General features: G+C 38.0%; 1 protein-coding gene across 5 annotated transcripts in view; it reads left to right on the top strand.

The window, feature by feature from the left end:
• The window catches only part of LOC121286230 (pendrin-like), a 66,050-nt gene extending 55,945 nt beyond the window's left edge, over positions 1–10,105 (top strand). For all 5 annotated transcript variants that reach the window (XM_041203253.1, XM_041203254.1, XM_041203255.1 and 2 more), the window contains 3 exons: positions 1,112–1,257; positions 2,867–2,950; positions 6,728–10,105. In XM_041203253.1, coding sequence (XP_041059187.1) covers positions 1,112–1,257; positions 2,867–2,950; positions 6,728–6,751 — 254 coding nt within the window. In that variant the 3' untranslated portion in view covers positions 6,752–10,105. The remainder of the gene's footprint in view (positions 1–1,111; positions 1,258–2,866; positions 2,951–6,727) is intronic.
• The last annotated feature ends 1,330 nt before the right edge of the window (positions 10,106–11,435 follow it).

The following is an 11,435-nucleotide window of genomic DNA, read 5'->3' on the forward strand; positions in this document are numbered from 1 at the left end:
AAACCTAGTCATCAAAAAGGCCACAGCTCTCCATTTTCTTCACAATATAGTCTGAAATTAGAATGATAAAGGTATTAATTTGGAACTATATCGCTGTTCCTTCGTTGTTACTGGATAATTTTCTCCCTAACAGCACTGAGTGTGCACCCATGCCATATGGACTGCAGTGGTTCAATAAGTGACTCACCACCATGTTTAAGATTTGTACATATATCTGCATGTGGGGTTTTGCCCAAGGCTCCCTTCAAAGGGCTTACTCAACCAACAGCACTTAACTTATTCCACATTTGAATTAGAGGGGTGGAATATCATTGATGCATGCTGTGATACAACCTTCTTCCTATCTGGAGGGCAAGTACATTATACCTGTAACACAAAGCATATATTATTCTGCTATTGAAGTATAAATATGTTCACAACTGTCCATTGCTCAGATCAGTTGGAGCTAATTAGTAATAGTGAAGTCTCAGGTCATCTGGAGACCAGACTGCTTCAAGAGGGATAGCCTCATCCTGCCCTGCCACTAAAATTGGAAGCCCAGCCCCCACCACAATGCTGATGTCAGTGTTTTTGGTAAAACTACTTGGAATAACAATCTTAATCTCAAATAAAACCATCAATTCAACGTGAGCAATGCCTCAGGAGGTCTACCAACTAATATCTGTCAGCTACACTGTTCAAAGTATCATACTTTGTTAGAGTTAGAAAACAATCTAGAGCCTGACATTTACAAGGAGTTATGCTGCACTCTGACCTCAGTATTTTCAGCAGTCACAGTTACCTGGATTTGCCTGATGGGCCAGTTAAGTACAATACTGTGCTCCAGAGCAGTAATCAACACCATAGAAGATTTGCTGGTAGTTCTTAATTTTAATACTTACAATTCATGCAGATTTCCCAGGCACTAATATCACCAATCTACCTTTATAAGATTCAATTCTTGATTAGATTTTTTCCCCAATTTATACAGAAAGGATGTTAGTATTCAGACTGTTACCAGAATGTTTACTGGCATGACATAATCAGGTATTTGTTTTTTCTTTTTACAGAGTATTGTGGTTAAAGTCATGGGGCTGGGATGAGTTTAATATTTTTATCATTCTAATTTCAGACCACATTGTGAAGAAAATGGAGAGCTGTGGCCTTTTTGATGACAATGTTAAAAAGGACATCTTGTACCTCACAGTTCATGATGCTGTTGTTTACGTACATACTCAGACTATGTATAAAGATATACAAGATCCTATTTTTGAGAAGGTAGGAGAAAATTGCTAATTGTTAACTAATGGATTTCTGGTCCTATTAATAGGAAATCTTGTAGCAAATCCAGATAAGGTGTTGTAGATCACAATGTGTTTACTTGCAAAACATAAGAAATAGGAGCAGGACGAGGCCATTTGGCCCATTGATCCTGATCCGCTACCCAACAAGACCTATTTATCTCCAGCCAAAATGATTCTACATTTTGATCCACTGAACTAAAATCATTTCTCACTACTGTTCTTATCTCATCCTTTATTAACAGAGCCATCCCACCTCCTTTTCCTTTCTTTCTGCCCTTCCGAAATATCAAATACTCTTGAATATTCAGGTCCTGGCTATGGTCACTTTGCAATCATGTCTCTGCAATGGCTATCATGTCATACTCATTTATTTCTATTTGTGCTATCAATTCATCCACCTTGTTACAAGCTCCTGATCAGATACTTCCTGAAGATCTTGCAGTTTACCTCGGCCTCTCCTGCAGTGTGTGAACAGTCAATGCTGACTATTTTCACCTCACCGGAGGGATTGCGTTAATATTCCCTTCCTGTTCAGTTAACATTTACAGAAATGGATGCAATAAGGAGTTAGGTTGTGAGAGGGACAGGGATGCATATTGGACTGGAAGTCTGCATCGTCTGTGTGATTTTTCATTATCCTTTTTATATTGTCTATTTTGGACCAAATCCTGCAAAATATAGACATTCCTGTGAGGATAGGAACACTGTGGAGTGCAGAGGAAAAAAAGAATGAAACACACTGGAGAATATCCAGTAGAATTGACTAATTATGAGATTTCGCCTCTCCCCCATCATTTTCGTGGCACCTGTGGAACAGTGACAAGTGGAATCCTAGTAAGTCAGTACTTGTTAGGAAAGAAGAACAAACTCAAAGAAACAAAGGGCTGCTATGTAATGGAGCATAATGTGTAACAGATCAAACTTTTAGGCTAAAATGCAAGAGCTTATGTTTCTGCAATCTGGTGTGCTATACTTGGGCATGTCAGATCTGGAGGCAAACATAATAATATATCATAATTCATAACACATGGCACTTCTGATTAATTAGGAGTCCTAATCCAGACCTCAGAAGCTTCTACAACAAGAGGACTGGTACTGTCTACCTATGAATTCTGTCCACATCATGCCACTTCTTACATTGTCTGAGACAATTTGTAAGAATATTATGATGGCACGGAGAGGTATTTACTATGATGTTGAGACTGTCTTTCCCCTTCTGTTGTCACAGAAATACTTGGTGATACTTTGCAGGCCCAAAGGAAGGCAGAAAGTGTCATAACAGCACAATTGATACAAATGTATATTTGAGTGCTGTCATTAATTGTGCAGTATATGACAGACATTGTTAATTGTTGGAACATAAATTATATTATCCATTGTGCTCATGTGGATAAATATACTTGCCATGTTTAGTATGGCCTAGTAAAAAGGCAAGACATATTGTGCAGTGTTAAAATTGGTCTCATCGTTTCTGTCAGATGTAATAAACCTTCTTTGTTGAGTCATGGATATCTACATATACTACCCTTTGCTATCCCATGACTATAAAATTTACTAAGTTGTTATCTTATTTACCTATTTAGATATCACTCATGCAAGAATCAAAACAACCAATTCCATTGTCAGAGCTGGAAGATGATGTGGAAGAATTAGAAGATCAGAATCAGGTAAGCACTTGGTTTTAAAATATCTAGTCTATGGTAGCCTAAGGTAGAGTTCTATCACCTTACAGCTCATTTCCCAGGAGCACAATCTCCTTTGATGGCATGATTAGCCTTTTCTCATCCCTGACTTTTCTTGCACCTAACTTTCAAAGATAAATGAATCAGTTTACTGAAAAACTGCAAAAGCAGTAGCTTATTATGCTATACAGTCTTAGCTCCAAATCATACAGCATCACTCTAACACAGAACACTGGAAATAATTTACAATATGTGGTAGGAGCAGCCAGCATGTGCCTCATGAGCTACATTTGTCTCTTGTAACTGGCTTGTATTGAACTGCTCTTTTTGACTTTGAATGTACCACCCTGTCAGATGACAAGGCCTGCAGTAAACAGTTGAATTCCAAACAGAATGGCCATAGTATTAATACTACCATGGGCACAAACATGTAGTTGTGATACCGAGTTCAATTGGGATTTTTAAAACTCAGTTCAGTGGATTTTTGTTAGATAAGGGTATTGAGGGATACGGAGTAAATGTTGGTAAATAGAGTTGAAGTACAGATCGGCCAAGGGCATAGTGGTAATGTTGCTGGACTAATAATCCAAAGACCCAGGCTAATGCTCTGGGGACATGGTTTCAAATCCCACCACAGTAGCTGGTGGAATTTGAATTCAGTTAATAAATCTGGAATATAAAACAAGTCTCAGTGATGGTGATTAATCTTTGATTGTTGTAAAAACTCATCTGGTTCGCTAATGTTCTTTTAGGGAAGAAAACCTGCCATCCTTACCTGGTCTGGCCTACATGTGACTCCAAAACCACAGAAATGTAGTTGACTCTTAACTAAGAAGCCACAAAGTTCAAGGGTAACTAGGAATGGGCAACAAATGCTGGACTTGCCAGTGACATCCACATCCCATGAAAGAATTTTTTAAAAAATTGATTAAGTAGCAGAACCAGCTTGAGGACCTGAATGGCTTAACTCCTGTTGTTGTGGAAAATAAGACAGATGCTGGTACCTGGGTTATAGGTGCTGCACTGTAATTATGAGAGTGAATGGTAGAAAGGGACCAGGTAATAAGAAGCACAATGAAACATAAAAGGGCAATTTGAGGAGAGGGGAAACTGAGAAAGACGATTAAAAGAGGGTGGGGAGAAGTGAATGAGAGGAGAGGAAGTGAAGAAATGAGCAAGGAAAAACTGAGGAATCTAACGCATAGATTGAGAGATAAGGAAAGAAAAGCATGACAGTAAAATACAACTTCAAGAAAACAATTGGAAGAACCATTCCAAAAATCATATTGTTGTACAAGGTTTCACAATCTATTTCATGGTATATTGTGGTTACAATGAGAATATTTGTGAGAGTACCGATTATACTATTTTTAACACCTGTCAGGATAAATAGTGGTCATTTTCCAATTTTGTGCTCTTGCCAGATAGTGCACATTGGAAATTAAGCCATGCGTGAGACATGATTTTCTGACAATTTAAATAGAAGTTTGTATGCTGTACATGACTGAATTTCCAGTATTTTCTCTTGGCTGGCAATGCTTCCTGCTGGAGTACAAAGTCAGAAAGTTGTGTCTAATATCTTAATCTGCTTCTTAAAATTGGAAAGGTTGGCTTGACCTGATACACAAATCAGGCCCATTTAGGCAAGGCAATTTGAATCCAATAAACACTTTGTTTCATAAGCACTCAATATCACAATAGCCAATTTTCTCATTGGCATTCACCCAGGGCTAGACTCAATCATGGGTGGTGGAAAGCTGCAGGGCTAAACTCACTTCATGGGTGGTTGAAAGCTGGAGCTGTATCTCTTGTTATTGCTTGGTTGAAGTAAAAGAAACAAACTAGGGCTCATTTGTTATCAGTTCTTAACAGACAGCTGTCCACTGCATTGCCAATCAGGACAACTTCTCTTGAGGATTTTTTTCTGCATGCTATGTTTCAAAAATCCATAATTTCAGTTGTGATGGGGGTTGAATACTGAAGAACCCATTACTGCCTCCAGACATTTTGCTCTAAGTTCTGAATTTCCCCAATAGTTAGGTTTATAAAGGTAACATGTAACAGCCATACAGAGATCCATGATTAGATTCTTAAATTGTGATTGAGTTATCTGCCCTCAGCCAAGGCGTCAGTAGGTCTTCCAATCGGCCTGAGCTAAGGAGAGGAAAATCATTCATGATTCCTTCTCCTGATTGGCAGCAATGGCAGCGGCAGCTCTGATAAGTGCATGTAGTTGGGCATTGGGTAAAGACATGACCAGGTTTGACTCTGATACCCTCACAGTTCAACTGTATGGTTCTATATCTGAAGAATGGCCTACTCAGTCACCTGTTGTAGGCCAGACAGTACCCATGGAATCATACCCCAGTTCCTTTTTGCAAACACTTAAAAATGGCAAGAAATTATGCAAAGTTCACAGGATCTACTGATTTAGCTGATAGTATCTTGAGCAGGACTTTGGGTACCTCAGTACCCTTAGATCTGAAATTCCAGCTGTTAATGAGCAACAAACAGAATCAAAATGTCTGCTTCAGCTACTTATCCAATGCTACCTGCAGTGAAGTGCGAATATTGGAGTCAAGCTTGCATAATGCCCTCCATATTGGAATAGCCTGTCACCATTCACTTCACTTTCAAGGATCACATTTGAAGAGCAACCACCTCAGGGAGTCATCAGGCTATTTCTGAAAGAAATTAAATCAGTGAAATGGCCCAGTAAACGCTTAAGATATTTTCCAGTTAATGCACCAATGACCTAAAGTAAAATCAAAAAAAGTTTAATAGATTGGGCATCTTTCTTTGATGTTGTCTAATAGAATCTGTTGACAAGTTATTGGTGTGGCTACAATGTTTTACCCACATGAACTAATTTTAATAGAAAATTCCTTACACACAATACGAATAAATGTACTTCACGTTTAAATTTACTTAACCAAACATTTACCACCATTATTTCAGAGCAGTCGATCTTTCACCAAAGTTTGGAACTCTGGGATGAATTTGTTCAGCAAAGCGTATATTAATATAGCTTCTAAGATTCTTTTCAGTGGTTACAAGTGGTACTTTGACTTCCTCAGAGTGATTTACTATGAATGTTGACTCGTACAGCAAGACACACATGACCTGTGTTCTCCACCTGTAATGCAATTTGACGCTACTTGCTCCATTCCATGAAATACACTATTTTAGCTACTTGTTATTGGTTGGCCTTTCTTTTGCTGGCTTGTAGCAGTTATTCCAATTGGTTGAGCTGACCATGACAACAGCTCCCATCTCCAGACAATGGTGCTGGTGTTTCCATGGTGTTGAAGTGCAGTGTTTTTGCTCCTTCTCCATGCTATTTTAACAGATCACCAACAAGCAGTAACCGAGAAAATAGAGCATGTATACGCAATGATCAAAAACCACTTGCATGCAGGTTATTATCTTGCCGTCTTAGCTGCAAATGCACAAAAAAGTGAAGGTACACTTGCTTATGCAGTGTGAATATGACTTGAAATCATACCCCCAACAGATGTATCTTTTACTAATTTTTTACTTACTAATCAAAAATACATCTGGACACCCAATTAGCTATGTTAGTGGCTTAATTATTGGGCAAGACTGTTCCTGGAAAGCAGTTTGCAGCTTTTAACATCGTAAACCATTACTGTTATGCTCCACTTTGTTAGACTTTAATGTTTGTGTTTTTTGGCTCTTAAAATTCAATTTATTGCTCTGATAAAAGACTTGTAATGCTTTATTTCAAATATTTCTTCACAGGGTCACAGTGGATTCAGCTATTAAAGCACATCCATCCAGATGTTCCTAAATGATGCAAATTCTCTGGCCATACATGCATGATGATTATTCAGCATACTGTTGTTACAAATTGCAGCTTCAATGCTGTTTTCCATACCATGCAGCTATTATGCTATTATACAGTTAAGAGTATAAATGATCTTCAGTAAAATTTATATAATTCTCAATCTATTTTTATGTACATAAAATGTATGGCGATTTTAACCTTCTTATTCCTGCAATGGTGACTATATTTTTTTGTCTCGGAATTAAAGTTATCATTGTTTTATGGTTTAATGGGCACCATTTTGTACAGATACTAGGGGTGTGATGACATTAACAAGCAAAGAATAGCGCTGCACCATGGAATAGCCTAAAATAACCTGCGGTTATGTCTTATCCATCAGTTAGACCTGTATCATGCAGGCCACCACAGATTGCCACTGTCCAGTTTGCATTGTTTATTTTCTTCCGACATAATAACAACTGCATTATTTTTTCTTTTAACGCTCTCGAAGTAATCTTTTTTTGTGATAGTCCAACACTTCTCCATGTTTCCTACAATATCATGAAGGTTCTCCATCTTTGTTAGAGTACTTGTAGCAGAAGACCCTTTTAGGCCACACTAGCAAGATGTCAAAATGAACCTTTACAGTGGCACTGAACCAACATTAACCCTAAGTGTAACATTTAAACAACCGTATCTCACCAGACTCCGAACACTTATCCTCCAAAAGCTAATTGTTATCTCTGTGTTATCAGTTTACTTGATATACGCTAAGGGTGAAATTTTCTCAGTCCCACAGATACGACTGGAAGCAAAATTAGAGATGATCTCATTGGAGTGGCTCGCCAAAACAATCCTGCCTCTGAATGGTGTTGTTGAATGTGAAGTCTAACTGGCACCAGCTTCAGTGGCTAATTACTAGGCTCAATTAAATGCCCACTTGGGAGCAAATTGGTGGCGCTGCTGGGATCTTCCTGGCAGCAGATGGTCCCCAGCTGAGACTGAAGTGTGTTTAGTGGCTGGAGGTGGCCTCCCAGCAGCAGGCCAGTGAGGTCTCCTTTTACTTCCCACCCACCCTTCTGGTGAGCCTGTTTCCAGAGGATTGTAGCTGTGGCCATAGGCCATCCCCTGGAGGGGTCACCATCCACAATGATGGCCTGAAAGCTGTGGCCACACTTTTTTTGCTCATTTACAGTTCGTTAGACCTCTCAGTCTTCTCCTTACATCAATGCCCACCTATCCCTGTGCCAGCTAGAAATCACCCCAGGCCCTGTGATTGAGTCTGTAGGTTGCTTGATCTGCTCGCTGTTTTTAATTGGACAAGGCTTTAGAAGGAGGCTTCTTAATTTGCTACCCCATGGAATGTCACTACTGACGTCCCACATGTCCAGGTTCCTGATGATAGTTGACTCATTTATCTCTGTAAAATCCAACCTTAAGTCCTTGGTTTTATAAAAAAAATTCCAAAGCCAAATGCTTTTCTGCACAGCATGTTCATTGGATTGTTCAGATATTTTCTATCAGAACTGAATTCAAAGCACAATATAACACAAAATATATATGCGGAACAATGCTGGGTATTAGAAAACAATATTATGGAATTATTGAATTTTAACCAGATATCTATGATATTTTCTGATTCTTGTTAGAATTTTCAAAAAATGCTTAGTAACCCTTGCAGGGTTAATGTGATTCTTTCTGTTAGTGATTTTTGTAGTTCTCCTCGGTCTTTCTTAATTAATATTTTAATCATACTGCAGGGAAAAATACGATAAAGACCTCTTGGAAATATTTTGGAAATAAAATTGTTAATCTGGGAATTTTTTTCTTTCCTATCAACTGGTGATGATGACTTTTGAGGACAGATGTGATGGTTAGATTTCTTTGTTGATGAAAAGCATAAATGTTGTAACTAGTTAAAATGGAATGGTATTGTGTTTGTTTTTTTATTTTAAGTTTATCCACAAGGAATTCCAGGTGTCTTGAATTTTCAGAAGCATCATGATCAGACCAACCTTTTATTCTTAGCCAAAATTTGAGAGAAGTTTTGTGGCCTAATCCTAGAGCATAAACACCTAATTGGTTGCCATCTCTTCAAGGAGACATTGTAAGCAGGAAAAAAGATAGATATTTTCTTGCTGGTATAAAAGAGTAATGTTCCAAGACGACTCCCAAGAACTGTATTTCATGTGTGTAATTTGGAACTTGGAGGAGAAAGCAATATAATCTAAACTAAATATTTCAACAAACATGCACTCGTAACAAGTTATGTCCTGTTTACATTTGATTTACTGTTCATGAGCTCCTAAACCTGCAACATTTAAAAGATAAGAATGGGACTTTTTAAATCTCCGTATGAAAGGATCCAATCCAGTCAATCTCAAGTGTTATCAACAGGTAGGTCGATGCCTATATAATAGCCTGTTTCAAACCCATTGCCAAGACGTGTTTTATAACATTGTATATAATTCTGAGCACACCAACTTCCAAAGGACATTGGAGAGACTTCAAAGAACATAATTTAGGCTTACTCAAGGACCTAAAGTCATAATGTCTAATGAGAAATTCAGAGAACTGAACTTTTTTTTCATTAGAGAGATAAGAAAATTGAGAGGACATACAACTTGACATCTTGAAATGAATGTAACTGGAAGCAGGGCTGTGTTGCAAAATTGAAAGATGGGAGTACAACGTTCATAAGTCTTGAACAAAAACTAGAGGTTAGCGAGTTTTCTTTGTTGCATAGTAGATAGGCTAACTAAACTCCAGTAAAAGCAGTTTGTGCTCTGTTTATTAATTTCTTTAAGATGATCATTATACTGTGGAAAGCAATGGTTCATATGTCGATAGGGCCATACCTGGGTTACCTTTGGAGGAGTTGCAAGAGTGGGTTTTAAGATTGGACTAATATTCCACAGATATGCTTGATTTTCCTTGGTGCTTGGGTCAAATACCAGAGTGTTATCCACTTGGAGGTTTCTCCATTGATGATTGGTTGGCTGGGTAGAGTCCATGATGGAGCAAATATTGTACATGGTGATTTTGATAGCTGAAAATCTTTTGTGTTAAGAATTTGGGAAAGTGGTTGGTATGACTCACCCACTTTATTATGTAACTGAATTAAAGGGAAAAGATGGATAAGTTCATTCCTTCCAGCAACCTTTTGGTTTTTAGTTCTATTATAAGCTGTCTGAGCACATATCCTGTCAAATTTCCTTCATTTTAAAATGTTTTTATTAAAGAATATGTAGAGTTTCCGAATATTTAGTTTCCAAATCAGAATGTGAAATTAATATCTTAATTATTTGATCATTTTGCAAACAAGTTAAATAAAAAAATGAATATTTGTGAAATTTCAATTTTACTTATTTTAAACATTATTCTGACAATCTGTGGTTAATGATTGATGTTATATAATTATTTTAGCATCAAGAACAAATGTGCTGTTACTGAGTAGTTTTAGAATCAGGATCAAGCAATTAAAAATCTTCACACTTGGTAGGGTGCGTGAGATGACATTTCCTAGAAAATGTTAGTTGATTAATGTTAACATGCTCATTATACATCTGTCCACTTCCTAAATGAAAGCATTAATCTATTTAAAATCAATGATTAACACTTATATTACAATAATGGACAGAGGAGTGTCCTTTTGTGTTCAGTATTGGTCTGTAATATCACCATTTATTACTGTGTTACGATCAGGTGAGGAGAGCTAGAATGCCTCTCTTTTCCCACTACTTGTTTGGCCACAACAGGGTTTTATTTTAAAGCACGTACTTGCCAATTCAGTAAATGTTTAACTGTTTATGTGCTGTGACTGTAAAAGACAAACACAGACAGGTTTCCTTGTGTAAGTTTTTTTTAAAGAAGAGAATAGTATCTATTGTACTTAACCCAGTCTAATGAAAAGTAATGAAAATGTTCCAACTTTCATGCGCACATGTGCACACATTCACACCCACCAGTAAATTGTAAAGAAGGAGGATAGATTAAGCAGTCTTTTAGAGTCCAATAAAAGTGAAAGGTATACAGGTCATGTAGGCCGATGGCTGGGGTGGTTTCAAGCTAAGTTCGGTCGTCCCTCTGGATCCAACATTGAGACAATTTAAATTTGTTGATGAATGGTGCATCAGCGACTGCTGGGTTAATTCCTAAATCACTGCCTGTGGCGTGTGGATGGTCAATCAGCAGATAGGACTCAAACTTGCAGCAGAATGGAGGGAGACAGAATGCCCCATGCTGGTTGTTTCTCTGGCATCTCTTTGGCTTCTGTCCTTTTGTGGCCCCGAGAAATGCAGTTTCTTCAACACAAAAGAGGGTTAGCTGACTTGTCACGTGATCCTCTCTTTCCATTGACCCAAATATGGTCATGACTAGTGGATCCCAGGTGAATGGTTTCAACTTGATTAGATTATGGCTGACTGAATTCCTTTCTCAGCCAGAGTTCATTGGATGTAATCATCCCAGACAATGTGTAGACCCCACCCAGGTGAATACACCAGCTGATTGTCCGAATGTTCTGTGAATGGGTTAGGAGATGATTCCATTCACATTCCTTCAAGGTAATTAAAAACAAAAAACTGCGGATGCTGGAAATCCAAAACAAAAACAGAATTACCTGGAAAAACTCAGCAGGTCTGGCAGCATTGGCGGAGAAGAAAAGAGTTGACGTTTCGAGTC

Source organism: Carcharodon carcharias, chromosome 13 (genome assembly GCF_017639515.1).
Source record: "Carcharodon carcharias isolate sCarCar2 chromosome 13, sCarCar2.pri, whole genome shotgun sequence".
Lineage (NCBI taxonomy): Eukaryota > Metazoa > Chordata > Chondrichthyes > Lamniformes > Lamnidae > Carcharodon > Carcharodon carcharias.